Raw genomic sequence first — 18,400 nt, forward strand, 5'->3', positions numbered from 1 at the left:
CAAGAGCTCGTGGTGGACCTCGTCAAACGGGCCAACAGATTCATTCATCACAAGAATGGCTGAACCGCCCCTCTGCAGCTGGCCCCGGAGATCACCCAACAGGGCGACCAGCACCATCTCCACCCCACAGCCAGGACGGAAACCCGACTGGTATGGGTTGAGTGCTGAAGTTTCCTGCGGCAGCCCTGTCAACTCCCTTACCCAGAAACGCAAGATGGGTGGTAGCTGGCCAGGGCCCATGGATCCAGTGAGGGTTTCTTTAGTAAAGGACGAACCACTGCCTCCTTCAGCACCTCAGGGAACTCCCCAGTAGACAGGGAGAGGTTGATAATGTCCCTGAGAGGGCCTCCTATCCACTGGCCGCCCTCTCTGAGCAGCCAAGATGGACAGGGATCAAGGGGGCAAGTGGTCACCCTTATTTATGGGGCATCAACGTGGCTACAGCCTACCTCGAACTCTGATCCCCCTTAACTTGAAATGTTGAAAACAGTGTTTTGAATGTGTTGAACCAATGGTCTATGGGATATTCTAAAGACTGCATTACTTGGAAAAAAATACCTGAAAGATTTGCCCAAGGATACTTTTTATCAGAGTCACCTCGCTAGCTTGTTTTCTTGGTTGATCATTGTCTTCAGCTGACGAGACCTCCCAGTTGTCTGCTACAGCACGAGACCAGAGCAGAACAAGAGACCTATCCTAAGGCAAACAGTAAACCTCATGAAATCAAAACCGAGAGCGGCCTAGTCTTTCTTTGCTTGCTCTTTATTTGTCAGGACTTCTACCCGAATGGCCTCCTGGTAACGTCCATTTTAGTATTTATCTATTTATTTATGTATTTACTTACCACTGCATTCCATTTGGACGTGCGGCAGTTCACGATAAAACAATAAAAACCAGTATAACCCCATTAAAACCCATTAAAATAAACATCAACACTAAGCATTAAAAGCATTAAAAGATGGCGATAAAGCGTTCTAACCCCCCACCCTCTCCCTCTGCCCAACTGTAGAGGGGAGGGCCAGAGCTCTTCCTCGTTGGGAGTGAGGGTCCAGATGTACCAAAGCGGAGGGATCCATCAGTGGAAACTCCGGACTCACCCTGGCCTCAACCATACGCCTGGCGGAAGAGCTCCGTCTTACAGGCCCTGCGGAAAGCTGACAGTTCCAACAGGGCCCGTAGCTCTTCCGGGAGCTCAGTCCACCAGGCTGGGGCCAGGACCAGGTGAACGTCCCAGGGGGCCTTGGAAAACAACTTTCCTCAGTGGGAAGTCCTCTAATTCAGTGGTCCCCAACCACCGGGCCGCGGCTCCCTCTCCCCGCCCCCCCCCCCAGTAAGAAACTTCCCACGCCGCAAGCGATTAGCTTGCGTCCCGGCAAGCTTCTTTTTGCGGGAGGGGGGGAGAGGGAAGCGCGGTCGCCGGCGCAAACGCACATGCGCGGCAGTTTCGCACATGCGCATGGTGCAAATGCGCATGCGTGGACCTGCTACGCATGCACATTTGTACATGGGCTGCCATGCGTGCGCATTTGCGCATGGGCTGCTGTGCATGCGCAGCAGCTGGATCGCCCTCCCCCCCCGGTCTGCAGCCTAAAAAAGGTTACGGACCACCGCTCTAATTAGTCAGTTTTCTTAATGCAACGGATCAGAATCCAACAGCTTGTTTTAAACCTTCTTAGTAATGGTATACAAGCGGCCGACAGCTCTTGACAGCAGGGGGAGAAAGTGTCAATTCCTTGGAGGACTTTCCCCTGAGGAAAGTTTTTCTCCATTGAAAACAGACATTACCAGGATCCTGTTCTGGCAAAAGTCCCGACAAATAGAGAACAAGCAAAGAGAGCAGAGAAAGAATAGCCAAGAGGAGGCTGCTCTCATGTCTGATTTCACAAGGTTTATTGTTTGCCTCAGCAGCGGCTTCTTGCTCTGTGATAGCAGGAGACCTGGCAATCCTTTGGCCCAAAGGTCTGGAGAAAAATGTCTTGTTCCTTTAATAAAAACTTCATATGTGGAAATGAGTTTTTGGTGCCCTGGAGGGAAATGACAGCATCACTTGTAGTCTGAAGATAAAGAGGAGAAGAACTAGGTTTTTATACCCAAAGGAGTCACAGAGGACCTGACAACCCCCTTTCCCTTCCTCTCCCCGCAAGGAACACCCTGCGGGGTAGGTGGGGCTGGGAGAGCTCTGAGAGAGCTTGGACTGGCCCAAGGTCACCCAGCAAGCCCAGCGTGTCTCAGAGTTTCTTACAAACACCTTTCCTACCTCTTCACACAACAGACCCCTGTGAGGTAAGTGGGGCTGAGAGAGGAGGTCAACTGTATTAATGGGAGAACCCCCTGAAGGAAGCAAGAGGAAGCCCATATGTTCATACGGGGTCCCTTTGATATGGGGTGTTATTTTTCCTCCCTATTAAGCTGTTTAAAAACAGCAAACATGCTTCCGACAGAGAGCTCTTTAATGATCATCAGGTAGTCCCATGAAGAGCCAGGAGCAATTTTGGGGTCAACATGAAAATGAACAAATGAAATAGCTATTTATTTAAGAGCACAATCATTTCCCAATTTATTCGTCCTTTAAGGGAAGGAGAAACATCTGCCCCTCACAACTGGCAACAACCTTTGCACTCACAGATGGTTGACTTGAGACACGGGTGAGGCTGGAGGGGCTGAGACCACCAGAATTCCCGCTGCTTCCTGAACAAGGAAATAAAAAGTGTAACACATTAAGAAAACAGGCCAGAATATCTCTAGGTCTTAAACTGAGCTCCATCACTGGACCACTAATTGATGAGAAAAGGGAAGAACCAGCAGACTGGTTAAGAAGCTAAAAATGTCAGTAATGAAATCTCACCCACTCAGAAGAGCAGCCATTTCATACAAACATGGAGGTGGGAGGGACCTCCAGGGTCATCTAGTCCAACCCCAGCCCTATAATATTTGGTCTAGATTACCTCTTCAGAAGGTGATTGGAGGGGATCAGCCCGGCGCAGGCGCTGAGGTCCGAGACTTTCCTCGCCTGCCACCAGAGGTTGTCGTTCTGGTCGACGATCTGAAGAATCTCTCCCTTCTTAAACGGAAGCCCTGCATCGGCACAAGGAATGGTGGGGTCCTGAAGGGGCCAGTAGTCGGCCATCGCACGCACATACAGCTGACGCAGCCACATGGAAGACAGAAAAAGAATCGCTCCAGATGTGTGAACCGCTGAGTACCACTTTAGTCAGAGCTGACCGGCATCAGCCTGGGTCTGGTTCCCCCCCCCCCTCCAACTGAATTACAGCTGAATCACACCGAGTCCTGTGTCATTCTCAGCCAGGATCAGGAGAACCGACTGGATTGGCCAGCCTCCCAGTGGCCTGCAGAGCGTAGAAGCTGACAGCGAGACAAAAAAACGTGTGCTTGAGATTCCTCGGGAGTTGTGTTTGTGTGTCTGCTGAGGGCTAAGCTTGAGGTCCGAGGCAGGATCCAAGCAGACATGTAATGGACCAACATGCCACTAGATCCCATCAGCTGCATCCAATCAGTTTAAACCTGAAACTGACCAATTGTGCAGGAAGATCCATTGTCGGTCCTGTGTATATATGCTGGGGGGGGGGGGGTGGGAGGTTCAGTTTGGTTCTTGTGCCACCATGGTAAGGTCCTATTAAAGAGTGGCTTGATCTCCCACTGGCCTGGCTTCCTTTGAACCAACTGATTTAGTCCAACCTCCTGCAGAATACGTGAAATTCACAACTACCTGCCCACCCCCCGTGACCCCATTTCCATGGCCAGATGATGCCCCCATCCTGAAAAGACCCAGAATCCCTGGCCAGTCTGGTCTGGAGGAAATTTGCCTTCTGACCTCAAGGGGCAACCAGCATTTCCCTGGCCATGCAAGGAAGGGCCACAAGACGCAAGCTCAGACCCCATCCCTGCTGCCCACCATCCGCCTGAGTTCACAGACTCAGCATTTCTGTTGGATGACTATCCAGCCCCTCCTCCAAAGAAGGAGAACCCACCACCTCCCGAGGAAGCCTGTTCCACTGAGGAACCGCTCTGACTGTCAGGAACTCCTTCCGGAGGTTTAGATGGAATTTTTAAAAAATGAACTCCATCCCCTTCACTGGGTTCCCTGAATCAAGCTCTGGAGAAGTATCTGTGCTTACCATTGTCTGATTACTGACGGGTCGATCTGAAACAGGAATCAGCTTGAACATGATGGTCCCCTGGGGCTGGGACTGCAAGAAGGCAGGGGGAAAAAAGGGGGGGGAGGTTGTTATTCTCATCCCAAATTTTAACTGCCAGTGACTCCCAGGCTTGAGTCCTTGACAGATATTGACCCCTCAAGCAAATCCAGGGTTTCCTGGTCCCCTGGGACACTGACAGGAGTGGGGGGTAGAGTCGCTGGACCCAGCTTGGGAAACCCCTGGAGATTGGGGGTGGAGCCTAGGGAGGGCAGTGGGGAGGGCCTAGGGAGGGCAATGGCACAGACTCCACCCTCCAAAGCAGCCATTTTCTCCAGGGGAGCTGAATTATGTAGTCCAGAGAGGCGCTGTAATTCCAGAGGGTCCCCCTAAAATAACAGCATGAACCTGTCAAAGCAGGGAAATCACGGAGGGGGGGGGAGTAATCCATACAGCATGTGGTGCCCCAAAAGAGCATATGCAAATTATAGCAATGGCTCGCACAAAAGCCAACATCATGGACCACATGGGGCCAACAGTCCTAGGCGCCTGTCCTGATGTTTACTTCCATTCTATGCTGCTGTTGGGTGCTCTTAAGATCTGTGTAGGACTGTACCAGAATGTGGATGACTTGTTCCGGCTCCAGCCCCTCCACTGGAACGCCGTTCACCTCCACCAGTTTGTCTCCAGCATACAGCAGCCCTGCAACGGAAGAGGCCGGCATGAGGAGCCTCACCCAAGAAGACGGGGGGGGGGCGGGGGGCAAGGACATGCTGCGCTTCCAGGAGAGGCCGCTTGGCCTCAGAGCTGACCCTGATGAGATGCAGCCTCAGCCGGTCTCAACCCTTTTACAGCTCTCTAGGCTTTGAGAAACCCCACAAGTGGTGCGAGGCATAGCCGTGGACAGGGCCCCTCCCCTCCCCACTTTCCCATCATTGGCCATTTTGGGAGGGGGGCAGGTCAACATGACCATGTATGGTCATATCCTGGAGGTCCCTTCCAACTCTATGATTCTATGATTCTATCACTCAATAAATGTTTGACTAATGTAAAAAATTATTTATTATTGCAGTTATATACCACCGTTCCCAAGTGGGGTCACAGCGGTTCACAAGATAAAAAGATAAAATACAATAAAACCCCATAATTCCCCTTAATAAAACTGTTACTATCGATACCAACATCAGTATCAAAATCAAAATCGAACCACTAACTGAGAGCCAGTTTGGTGTAGTGGTTAAGAGTGGGGACTTCTAATCTGGCATGCCAGTTCGATTCTGCGCTCCCCCTCGTGCAGCCAGCTGGGTGACCTTGGGCTCGCCACGGCACTGATAAAACTGTTCTGACCGGGCAGTGATATCAGCGCTCTCTCAGCCTCACCCACCCCACAGGGTGTCTGTGTAAGCCGCTTTGAGCCCTTCTTCAGGTAGGGAAAAGCGGCATCTAAGAACCAACTCTTCTTCTTCAGTAATCTCAGGGCTCTCTCAGCCTCCCCTCCCTCACAGGGTGTCTGTTGTGGGGAGAGGAAAGGGAAGGCGATTGTAAGCCGCTTTGAGCCTCCTTCGGGTAGGGAAAAGTGGCATATAAGAACCAACTCTTCTTCTTCTTCTTCAGTAATCTCAGGGCTCTCTCAGCCTCACCCACCCCACAGGGTGTCTGTTGTGGGGAGAGGAAAGGGAAGGCGATTGTAAGCCACTTTGAGCCCTTCTTCGGGTAGGGAAAAGCAGCATATAAGAACCAACTCTTCTTCTTCTTCTTCTACTGACCGTTTCCCTCATTCAGCTGGGGACCAGATCCTGCTGTTCTCCTTCTGGGAGTGAGGTCTCAGATCTTACAGATCTCTTCTGTAAAAACTCATTCCCTCCCACCCACTTGGGAAACCCTTCCAGGGCAGTCAAGAAACCCCAGGGTCTCGCAGAACCCTGGCTGAGAAAGTCTGCTCAAGCTTGCCTAGAAAGCCCAAGTACTGGAGGAGTGGGCAGGGTTGCCAGTCTCCAGGGGGGACCTGGGGATCCTCCTGAATGACAGCTCGGCTCCAAACCACAGAGAGGGTGCTTGGGGAGGGGGGGACTCTCTGGCATTGTACCCCACTGGGGTCCCTGTCCTCCCCAGGCTCCACTCCCAAATCTCAGAATCACAAAAAGACCCGGATGACCTTTCATTCTTGTTTCCTCAGTGGACTCACTCAGCCACCTGGGATCCGTGTCTAGATATGTGCCCAAGGAAAGGAGCCCTGGGGAGGACACTGGGGGGACAATGGCAGAGCCATCCTAGAACAATTCTCCACAGTTTTAGCACAGCCTTTCCAGCTCACAGAAACATCTCTTCTCTCAACAATTCAGGAGTGACCTGGGGGAAGATTTGGGGGGATTTGACATGGAGAAAGATCTCCGTGAAATCTAATGCTATGCAGCCCACCCTCTCAAGCAGCCATTTTCTCTGGGGATCTCTTTGGTCTGGAGATGAGCTGTAATTCCAGGGGATCCCCAGGTAGCACCTGGAGGCTGGCCTCCCTACTCATCAGTCAGCACTTTGTGCCTGCTCACCATCTTCCTCCTGCTTCCAGTCTGGAGGCCAGCATAGCAGGTGAGATAATGCCCATTGCTGGCCTTGCTAAGACGAATGGCCCTGTAGTGCTGGAATGGAGCACAGCGGGGGTCATTCAGGTCAGCTGGTTCCTGGGCCGCTGGCACTTCCTAATCCACTCCTGGCTGGAGGTGTGTTTGACTTTGTCTCTCCCCCTCCCCAGATGGTTTCCCAAGTGCTGAAACAGCCCAGGGACTACCTTTCCATTTAAAATAGCATCAGTGGCCACCCGTGTGTGCTGTAAGGCAGGGCTAGTCAACCTGTGATCCTCCAGATGTCCATGGACTAAAATTCCCATGAGCCCCTGGCAGCATTTGCTGGCAGGGGGCTCATGGGAATTGTAGTCCATGGACATCTGGAGGATCACAGGTTGACTACCCCCGCTGTAAGGTGTGGTTTTGTCCCTAGTGGGCTAGCCAGGGAGCAGCGGTATTTCTCAGGCATTACAGCTAAGAAAAGAACAGTGGCTTATATCCGGTGATATTCATGGGTTAGGTTTAGATTTAACCGGCCATTTCTGTTGATTTTCCCCTTCCTGAGGCTGTTCCTTGGGGTCTCCTCTCCGCTGGAAGAAGCATTTCTTGGAGAGTTCTTGGAGACCCTTGGGCTGTGGGTGACGGGGGAGGCAGGGAAGCTCCGTTCTGACGCTGGACATTTTAGTCTGGATCCAACCCCTTGAGCACAGGGCTGATTACAGACATTTTTGGCCTCACCCTTTCCAGCTGTAGCCAAAAGTACAGTGGACTCTTAGGAATTACAACAGCAGGTTGTGGCTATCGACAGTGAGAAAGAAGCATTAGTGGACATGGGCCCTGTTATGCTGGGAAGGGGGAAAGGCATCTTTCTTTTCTGGGAAACTCCAAAAGTACACTAGTCATCAGTTGCTGCCACTTAGTTCCTCCGGAGAACATCTAGACTGACCTACTGAGAAGGCATTCTTCCTGAGCAGTAGTAGACCAAGAAGAAAATAACTCAAAAGTCTGGCACATGGGGAGGAGATTAAGTTAAATTTTCTGGAGAAATAGATTTTATTAATTAATTAATTAATCAATCAATTAATTAATTAATTAGAATCATAGAGTGGGAAGGGGCCATACAGGCCATCTAGTCCAACCCCCTGCTCAACGCAGGATCAGCCCTAAGCATCCTAAAGCATCCAAGAAAAGTGTGTATCCAACCTTTGCTTGAAGACTGCCAGTGAGGGGGAGCTCACCACCTCCTTAGGCAGCCCATTCCTCTGCTGAACTAGAATAATAGAATCCTAGAGTTGGAAGGGGCCATACAGGCCATCTAGTCCAACCCCCTGATCAACGCAGGATCAGCCCAAAGCATCCTAAAGCATCCAAGAAAAATGTGCATCCAACCTTTGCTTGAAGACTGCCAGTGAGGGAGAGCTCACCACCTCCTTAGGCAGCCTATTCCACTGCTGAACTAGAATAATAGAATCCTAGAGTTGGAAGGGGCCATACAGGCCATCTAGTCCAACCCCCTGATCAACGCAGGATCAGCCCAAAGCATCCTAAAGCATCCAAGAAAAGCGTGTATCCAACCTTTGCTTGAAGACTGCCAGTGAGGGGGAGCTCACCACCTCCTTAGGCAGCCTATTCCACTGATGAACTAGAATCATAGAATCATAGAGTTGGAAGGGGCCACACAGGCCATCTAGTCCAACCCCCTGCTCAACGCAGGATCAGCCCTAAGCATCCTAAAGCATCCAAGAAAAGTGTGCATCCAACCTTTGCTTGAAGACTGCCAGTGAGGGGGAGCTCACCACCTCTGCTGAACTACTCTGACTGTGAAAATTTTTTTCCTGATATCTAGCCTATATCGTTGTACTTGAAGTTTAAACCCATTACTGCGCGTCCTCTCCTCTGCAGCCAATAATAAAATTATTTATTTATTTATTTGATTTATATCATGCCACTCCCGTAACGCTCGTGGCCGTCACAATCAGTAAAATCCCATTTAAAACCCCTAATACAATAAAACCCATCAGAAAACCGGCGATTCCCAACCTAGTCCACACCAGCAGTGGCAACTACCACAAAACCCATCTCCAGGGGGAGTAACAACCACCATCAGATGACCTTGGAGAGGGGTCCGATCTACCGTCGAGGCGCCGGCCTCAACCATAAGCCTGGCGGAAGAGCTCCATTTTGCAGGCCCTGCGGAAAGCAGACAAATCCTGCAGGGCCCGCAGCTCTTCCGGGAGCTCATTCCACCAGGTGGGGGCCAGGACTGAAAAGGCAAAGCCAAAAAGACGTCTTTATATAAAGGTCCACAGCAAAAAAGAGTGGGGTGGGGGGAGGGGGGAGAAGGGTGGGGGGATTTTTAAAAAGGCAAAACAAAATGCTCTTTCTCCAGTATTAGAAACAGGCATTCTCTTGAGATTGCACCCATCCTGTTCAAAGGAAAGGTCTTTGTTCAGTTTGCTCTGAAAAGGGTTCACAAAAGGTCACCATGCCCAGTACCCCACGGCACACCTTTCCCCCTTTCCCCCGCTACAAAGCCGCTACCCACCACCCCTTCCTTGACGGGCCTTTTGAATTAATCTTACCACTTCTGTCTGCCAGGCCGCCATGGATGACTCTTGCCACCGTGATGTCTCCGGTGAGCTCGTGGCGTTTAATAGTGGCCCCCTAGGAGGAAAATTAAAATGCATTATGCCTTTTCTTTTCCCATTGTATTCATTCAAAGTGTAGAGTATTAGAGAGGGCAGGAAGAGTTTGCATGGAGATGTTACTCCCTTCTGCAGACGGTCCATTTTTCTGCCAACCTCTGCCTGCCCCCTTGGCTCTCCAGATGTCCATGGACTACAATTGCCATGAGCCCCTGCCAGCACTGTAGTCCATGGACATCTGGTTTGGCCACCCTTGCTATTGAGCCAACGGACAGGCAGGATCCAAGCTAGCAGAGAGAGGGATCATGTTTCTGAAGAAGCACCCAATATGAGCCACCACACAACCGGATTTCATTAATATGAAAGCCACACTATCTCCCATAGCTCTATTTCTAACAGGATCATTTGAAAGAAATCATGAGAAGGAGAACCATGGACTGACCCTCCTTGGAGGACGGGCAGGATCATAATGTCGGAAACCTCTACTCATATGTAGAAAAATCCAGGCTGAAAGCATAAGAACAGGAGGAGAACCTGCTGAATCAGGCCAGGGGTCCATCTAAGGCAGCGGTGTGTTTCTCACAGCAGCCAACAGTTTTAGAAAAACAGGTAAAGTGTGATCTAAATCAGGAGTCCCAAAACTTTTCTAGCCTGCAGGCTCATTACGAATTCTGACACAGCTTGGTGGGCACAGCAACCAATCAGCTGCTGCAAAATGGCTGCTGCGGGGGGCAGGGCCGGCCACAAAATGGCTGCCGAAGCTTAACTTCAGTTATGTGATTGATTGATTGATTGATTGAGTGATTTATCATACTTATATACCGCCCTCCCCGGAGGCAGATCCTTGTGCCCTGGTGACAGCCGCTGCCAATGTAACATTTAAAAAATCCGCAAAGCCAATCAAATCTCCAAAAGTCACCAGAAGTCTTGCTGGGCGAAAGACGACCCGGCTTCACACCTTTCCTAAAAACACTTGACATGTGCCACAAAGGTGTTGCTGGGCACCGCTTTAATCTAAATCTAAAAACAGCGTTATCTGCCAGGGCCAGTTTAGCACGTGCTACAGGCCCTGCGCCCCACACAATGCCTCCCCCCCATGGATCAGGGCCCTAGCCTCTCTCTTGCCCCCTTTCCCTTCTTTAAGGACACGTGGAGGGACACCCCTTTCCACGGAGGGGGGGCCCTCTGCCCCCAGTCTGGCTGCTCCCACCACATTTGTCCTCTGCGAGGGCCCGTGAGTCCTTAAACCACTTCTGATATCTGGCCAGGTCCTTTAGAAGAAATTTCTTTGCCACTAAATCTTCCGCCCACAAGGACATCCTCAGCCTTAGAAGAGCATCCTACCTTTAAACATAAGTTTCAAAGTAAGCTTGAATTTAGCATAATGAACACAAGTGAAAGGGGGAGGAGACCCCAGTTTTGTATGTCATACTTTAGAACTTGGGGGGGACATTTGTTTCTAGAATAGGTTGTACAAGTTGAAATCTAAAATGGGACTTTACGAGGGGCTGTTTGTTCTTCACGAGGCAGACAATCCGCATGGCTTCCTCGTTCTCCGGGATGTTGTCTGGCAGAGGTGGAAGAATCGGTTCGTAATCCTTCTGGGCCACGGTGTCGTGGGCCGAAAGTAAAGCCTGTAAGGATGGAAACGGAAGAATTAGGCCACCTCGGAATGCAAATTCTGGGAAGTCATCTGTGGGAAAATGTATTCCAGTTGACAGGGGGGGTTACCAGGATAGGGTTGCCAGATCCCAGTTGGGAAACTTCTGGAGATTTGGGGACGGATCCTGGGGACAACTGGAGATGCCAGGGATTGGGAACTTTCCTATTATGCATAAACACATTGGAGAGAGTGACTCAGCATGCCTGGACACTCCCTTTGTCTTAACCTACAAGGTCTCCTCCAGCCCCTCCTCTCTCATTTCTTTGTCCTCTCACTGTCTGCACATGGCCTTCCATGGAGAAACATGTCTCTGCAGGCCTCTCCTGCCCTCACACATCCCCACAGATCATGCTGAACAAGCTGGACATTTGGGATGGGGGAAAGACTCTTAAGATCAGACTCCTGTCTCTTCTTTCAACTGCAACCTGAATGTGAACTGGATCTACTTGAGAAAAAAAAATGTGAGTTAACTTTTTTTTTTTGCAATATACTTCTTGGGAGATTTATTTACTGAACTCCGTATCACACATTTATGAAGGGGGAGGCTCTGCTATATGAACCAGATATCCCAAGGCAAACATGAAACTGTGGCCCATCAAAGTCAGCATCGTGTCCTCGGCTGTTAGCAGCTGTACCGCTGTGAGATATTTTCCCATCCTCGATTGGCCCAGCCCTGGAGATGCCACTGGGGATTGAACCTGGAACCTTCTGCATGCCAAGCAAATGTTCTTCCACTGAGCCACAGGCCCTCCCCAAATAATAATCATATTTTCATGGTAATAAAACACTGAGTGGCCAGTTGGCAGAACAGAAAAGGTCGTCTAGAAACCAGTTGTCCTCTTTCAACTCTACATCTTCATAATCTTCTGCTCCTCCTCCTTCCAACCAACCTGCCATGTGACACATTTTGGGGGTGAATCAGTACTTGCCTTCAGGTGGGGGCTACGTAAAAGTCGCCTCAGCTCCCTGACCTCTGAAGACGGGTGGACTCCACGCAACAACTCCGCTACCTGAGGAGGAGAGAGGAACACTGGGTGAACCTTCAGAAAGGGTGTGTGAAAACCACAAGAAAAGTACAGGGCTGTTTCCTGTCAGAGAGGGTCAGCCCCCAGTCTGCCCACCTTACCTCCTGGGTCAACGAGCGTGCATGCGGCGTAACTGGAACTGGCCTCCTTTTGATGTACTGATGGAGACATTCATAAACCTAAGCGTAGAAGGATCAAGAAATCAAGAACAGTATCAGGTGGGAAACATAAATGAAGCAGATGGGGGTGCTGGACCCACGTTCTACACTTTCCTCCCCATCACTACCCCATTTCCTTCCAGGTGGGTTTCAGTCATAAGCATCTGCCTTGCCTGGAGGGGCCTCTTTTCCAACCTGAAGGAGTCTCAAAGTGGCTTCTAGTTGCCTTCCCTTTCCTCTCCACACTACAGACACCCTGTGAGGTGGGTGAGGCTGAGAGAGCCTTGAGATTCCTGCTTGGTCAGAATAGCTCTATCAGTGCTGTGACTAGGCCAAGGTCCACCCAGCTGGCTGCATGTGGGGGAGTGCAGAATCGAACCCGGCTGGCCAGACTAGAAATCCACTACACCAAACTGGCACAAAACCAGTACACCCAACTGCCCAAAAAAGCACTGCTGTATAACACAAGTCAACCATTTGCCGTTCTAGCACCGCAATGGAACCCAGTAAAGGCACTGCTGGCCGTTCTATGACTAGAACTACTGCATACCACACCCCAAGGGAATCCCTGCGAATTAGCTTCCACCTAATAGCATGTATGAATGAGCCTCTTGTGGCGCAGGGTGGTAAGGCAGCAGACATGCAGTCTGAAGCTCTGCCCATGAGGCTGGGAGTTCGATCCCAGCAGCCGGCTCAAGGTTGACTCAGCCTTCCATCCTTCTGAGGTCGGTAAAATGAGTACCCAGCTTGCTTGCTGGGGGGTAAACGGTAATGACTGGGGAAGGCACTGGCAAACCACCCCGTATTGAGTCTGCCATGAAAACGCTGGAGGGCGTCACCCCAAGGGTCAGACATGACCTGGTGCTTGCACAGGGGATACCTTTACTTTTACCTTTAATAATCACAGCAACGAGCAACCTACTCATAACACCGTTTGCTCAACTTCATCCCCTCCTTGACTCATTTCTCTCCCCCCCTCCAGAGACTCCTAAAGGGCTTTTGAGATGGTCCCAAAGACCCCTGAGTGAACTTCACACAAACTGCATCAACATTTGTGGGACTTTGCCGCAGTTCTTCAGTTCACTTTGCAAATCAGAAAAGGGTCATAAATTTGATTTCCTGAACCAGACGAGGGTCTGGGTCCCATAAGAATGGGTGTGAGGACTGGTGCCACTGTAGCTGTTCATAGAGATTGTGGAATTAGGGGTGAGCCGCACAGTGCCCCAGCTTTTAGATGAGAACAGATGATTCAGGATGCTTCGTGTCCTGAGCGGGAATAGAGTTTCTTATGTAACACCCACTTTTTTCCCTCTCAGACAAAAATCAACTGAAACACCCCATGCAGAGCTGGAGACAGCAAATCACTTGTGGAAGAATGAATTCTCTTTGTACCCCAAACCTTTGATCATCACAATTCTCCACCATGAAATATAGTTAAAATTAATCCTAGATGACACAGCCAGAAATATATTCCGTGGGCTGCTGGGGGAAGCACAGCCGTTTCTAAAACGAGTTGGTTCTCGATGGAAGAGGAGTCACCTTAAGAAGAGACTGCAGCCATGGCGAGCGGAGGAGGTCATACAAGACGCTAGCCCCGTTGAGGTCTCTTTTGTAGAACTGGCTTAGCTCTTGCAGGACCAGAGACAGGATGTGCGATAAACCTAATCCCGAAACCCCACAGACAATACAAAGTTAGATAAATTCCCCAAATTTATCTACAGACATCTTGTTGGGATAATGGCAAGACACAGCATAAGCAAGTCAAGTGACACTAGACATAGCCTGGTTTTGTACACAACAGTGTTGGATTATGGGAGCTCCAGTATTCCCACTGGGCCATTTGAAAAAGGGACAAGGGGAAATGGTATGCGTCCGCAGCCTTAGCAGGACTTCTTGGGCTCTCCAGACTAAAGTTTGCAGCCACGTCATGTTGTTGGATTATGCTACAAAACTATGGATACCAAGCTGCATTCCTGAAATGGAATTATAAACTATACTAGTAATCAAGCCCACTGTACTTAAAATACAGCGGGCGCTAGGCAAGGGAGCCCCTGGCAATACAGCGGGCTTGATTACCAGGTTCCTTGTGCAAGCCTTTAGGGCAGGGATTCCCCGCCAGGGGTCCGTGGACCACGGGGGGGGGGGGTCTGGGCTGTCTCCTCAGCTCCTACGTCTACTCCTTTTTTAGTAGTGGTGAAGGTGGGGGAAGGGAGCTAAAGGAGGGCTAAGGGTGCAGGTAAGTGATGTCTCTTCTGGGGGCGTGGCAGGGGACATGGCGAACATTGACGGCAGAACATTTTTTCTTAATATTTGTATTTTTGTGAATTGTTCTCATACTTTGCCTCAGCTTTGTTTACTGTACCTGTCCTGAGCCTATCAGAAGGGTAGTATACGAATATTGTAAACAAATTATTAAAGCAAATTTTGCTTTTCTAAAAAAAAACCCCTAGCTACTGAGCAATTTTAAAAGGTATATGTTTCAATGAAAATAGGCATGTGTCTCTAAGCAGACAGTGAGGTTCGTCTACATGTAGATCTTAGCAATATCTGCTATTATTTTTATGGAATGGTTTCCACAATATGAAACATTTGCAGAAAGGGAAATAAGGACCACACCATTTTCATGACTGCCCAGTGAAGCACCTTTCTCCGTTTTCTCCTTCATTCTTGCAGATTCCCCCCGTCTCCCTGAGCGGATCATGTATTCTGCATTAAAAAACAACAACAAACGCATAACTAGGAAACAAAGCACCATGTAAAGCCATTTATATTGTTTCATATAAGATTTTGTACTTTAGGAAGAATGATGCCCTTTCTGATCGGAGAAGGCTTTTAAATATTCAACATGTGAATCTCTGGAACTGCCTTCCTGGGATAATGAGGGATGCCAAGGATATTATGGGATGCCGAAGACAGAAATGGGATATGGAGGATATTCTGCAGTCCCTGCTTGAGAGGCAAGGAAACAGACCACAAGGAAGTAGCTCCTACCCTTTTAGACAGGGTGAACGGGACCTTAAGAATATTGACTTTTCTGTCGGAGCTTCTAATTATAAGGGTGGTAACACTGGAGAGCTTTGCGGGGGTTAAATAAATAGATGCGTTCCGTTTACAGATCTCTTCAAATTTCGTTTAGAGTGACCAAAAGACTAACTTTTGAGGCTTGGTTGCCAACTGATGACTGGCATCTAACCTGAGATTTTTTTTGGGGGGGGGGAGCAGGAATACGAGGGGGTAAAATCATAGATCAGGGATGGCCGTACTGTGTGTCCATGGACTACAGTTCCCATGAGCTCCTGCCAGCCTGGCAGGGGCTCATGGAAATTGTAGTCCATGAACATCTGGAGAGCCACAGTTTGGCTACCCTTGCAATACAGTTTCTGGTGACTCCTAGAGTAGTCAATTCTGGGCTTTTCTGGGAGTGGCAGCATGCCATGGTGCTGGGGGCAATTTTTAAATTATTAATTCTTCTGCTAATTGACTGAGTGGCAGCAGAAAGTGGAGTTTGCCAGGAGGAGACCTGACCACCCTCTATTAATACCAGCTGATTTATCTTTAGGAAAGCTAAGATTGTTTATATCTAGATGGGGAATTATAACACAAGGTCTTTCCAGCTGGCCCCAATTCTTTATTAAACACAAAACCAACATTCCCAAGAGGTTTTCCCACTTCAGTAAGAGGGGAAAAAAGGAAAGAAGGGGAAGCACCGATGCAGGGGAAGAAAAGAGGCATCATCCCAATGAGTGATGCCACAGACATTACCCAATAGGTGCTTGTGAGGTTTGCACATCCATATTCCAATCAGAAAATGCAAGATCAATGCATCAAGCTGCCAAGGAAAAACACCTCATTTCCTCATCAGCAAACAACCACATTTGAATGCACTTTGGATGAACTCAACATTCCATGTTGCGCTAACCTTGAGGGAATGAGGGGATCCCCTGGAACAAAGTTAGCTTCTGTTAAAAAGGGAAACTTTCACCTCTGTTTAAAGTTTGTTAACTCACATGATTTAAATAGGTTATCTGAAAGATAACCTATTTAAATTGACAGGAATATGTAAAACTAGTTATCAAGCCCGCTGTACTTCCAAATACAGCGGGCGCTAGCGGGGCAGCGTGCGGCCGGCGAGTTGGCAGGCTGCCATGTCCCACGCACCGGCCAATCGGCAGGCGGTTCGTGCCTGCCGATTGGCCCCGCTGATTGTCTGTCCGGAGGAAGGGGCCAATCGGCACCCTTCCTCATCCCGGACAGAGCCCGCCCTAACTCCTCCCCCCAAGCCCTTATGGCTTTATTTAGTCCGGGCGGGGGTTAAGAAATGTGAAAAGAAGAGATTAGTTTGGTTGTTATTGCAGGGGATGCATGCTGGGCTAAAGCTGAGCTCAGTATTTTAACGCTTGGACCAACTTTGCGAAAAGATGATTTGCACCAATAAAACAACAACATCAGAGTCCAGTCAGGCACCTTCAAGAGCAACAAAGATTTATTCAAGGTGTGAGCTTTCGAGTGCAAGCACTCTTCGTCAGACTATGAACTACCATCACGAGGGGTGAGAAGAAAAATCCATGTGCTCCCCCCGCCCCCCAAAGTAATTCTCTAATGCCTGGTGTAGTCTTTGAAAAATCTGGGCCTCAGAGGGAAGGCTAGTGGCCGTCCAGTCCTCTGTGAACAGTAATCCTGTTTGCACTTACAAGACAATTATTTTCATAGCATCATAGAGTTGGAAGGGTCCACAGAGGCCGTCTAGTCCAACCCAATGCAAGCTCAGCCTAAAACATCCAGGATAAATATCTGTGCAGCTGCTGCTTGAAGAAGGAACTCACCACCTCCCCAGGCAGCCCATCCCACTGCTGTGCTCCACTTACTGTAAATCTCTCTCTCTCTCTCCACCTGGTTTCTTTCTGCCTGTAATATAAACCCATGACTGGGATTCCTCTCCTCGGTCGCCAACAGGAGCCTGGCCCTGCCCTCCTTCAAGTGTTTTCTGTCCGTTACAAGCGGCTATCACACCACTGAATATCTTAGCCTGAAATTCACTGACTCCAAGAAGAACAGAGTGCTGTGAAAATCAGCAGGATGCTATAAGCACAAATACACTTGTTATGTGGAAAATTTACAAAATACCAAAATGCTACGTGTAAAGTAGGAACGAGACATCCATTGCACTAAAATGCATCCAAAGGCAAGCAAGTGAACCAGCATACTGACCGGGAATATCGTGCGCTCCGAATCGCTGTCTCCCGAGTCAGCCGGGCCAGGCGGCCGCCATTCCCCTCCCGGATCGTCCTGCAGATGGGAAACTTGTAGAGTGCAGCAGGAGATGAATTACCTCAATCTTCTTACCAGAGGCGAAGGAATTACTGTCACTTTTACTGCCCTTCTTAGGGCCTATATTTAGAACATGCTCCCTTTCTTCTGCTGCAGCAGATGAGGAGGTAACTAGGAAGAACAGGGGGGAAGAAAACAGAATCCAAGAGAGCCCAATTCGCGCAGCCACCTGGTACATTCGGGAGTGCAGCCAATGCCTGAAGATAATGCCACCCGACGGCAAACCAGCCGCTCCTCGGGGATTGGAGAGCAGGAAATGGGGCACGTGACATCAGAGAGAGGAAAAGCAGGGCAAGAACAGGGAGTGCCCTGGCAAGACAAGCATGTCTCTCAAACTGGGCTGCCAGGTGGTCTCCCCGCGGCCACCGGTAGGAGATGCCGGATCTAAGCTGGGGAACTCCTGGAGACCTGGGGGTGGGGCCAGGGGCGGTCAGGGAGGTCAGACCAGTGAGATCCACCCTCCAAAACAGCCTCTCTCAACTTTTTTACTATTGAGAAACCCCTGAAATGTTCTTCAGGCTCCAGAGGTGGTGTGAAGGTGCAGAATAGGGTTGGGAAGCAGGGCTGTGGACACGCCCACCTGGGACCCCTCCCCTCCCCTTCCAGAGGAGAAGAAATGGTGGTGTTGGAGTGACCCAACTCTTCCGATAACTTCATCCCAAGAAATTTTAAAAGACTGATAGGAAAAACGATACAGCAAAGTTTATCAGATTCCTCAGAGTTTTTAGAGGCTCCTGGTTTAGAAGAATTCTTCCAGCCCTCTGCTCCTGGCTGTCCTTTTAAAGGACCATCTTCCTATCTCTTTGGACCCCTTTCGGGGATCTTAAGATGGCAGATGACTCAATCCAAGAACACATGACTAGCCT

General features: G+C 49.6%; 1 protein-coding gene across 3 annotated transcripts in view; it reads right to left on the reverse strand.

Moving 5' to 3' along the window:
• Window positions 1–17,897, reverse strand: part of MPP4 (MAGUK p55 scaffold protein 4) — a 46,727-nt gene extending 28,830 nt beyond the window's left edge. Inside the window, exons 1-11 of one of the 3 annotated variants that reach the window (XM_077319159.1) lie at window positions 17,415–17,897; window positions 14,850–14,912; window positions 13,746–13,867; window positions 12,150–12,227; window positions 11,953–12,033; window positions 10,863–10,994; window positions 9,298–9,379; window positions 4,771–4,856; window positions 4,137–4,208; window positions 2,946–3,142; window positions 2,624–2,688 (exon numbers count right to left, since the gene is read on the reverse strand). In XM_077319159.1, coding sequence (XP_077175274.1) covers window positions 2,624–2,688; window positions 2,946–3,142; window positions 4,137–4,208; window positions 4,771–4,856; window positions 9,298–9,379; window positions 10,863–10,994; window positions 11,953–12,033; window positions 12,150–12,227; window positions 13,746–13,867; window positions 14,850–14,907 — 973 coding nt within the window. In that variant the 5' untranslated portion in view covers window positions 14,908–14,912; window positions 17,415–17,897. Of the gene's footprint in view, window positions 1–2,623; window positions 2,689–2,945; window positions 3,143–4,136; window positions 4,209–4,770; window positions 4,857–9,297; window positions 9,380–10,862; window positions 10,995–11,952; window positions 12,034–12,149; window positions 12,228–13,745; window positions 13,868–14,822; window positions 14,913–17,414 lie in introns of all 3 variants that reach the window. The other 2 variants (XM_077319158.1, XM_077319157.1) reach the window with 2 other exon arrangements.
• Window positions 17,898–18,400: the final 503 nt, after the last annotated feature.

Source organism: Paroedura picta, chromosome 2, assembly GCF_049243985.1.
Source record: "Paroedura picta isolate Pp20150507F chromosome 2, Ppicta_v3.0, whole genome shotgun sequence".
In the NCBI taxonomy this organism is placed as follows: Eukaryota; Metazoa; Chordata; class Lepidosauria; order Squamata; family Gekkonidae; genus Paroedura; species Paroedura picta.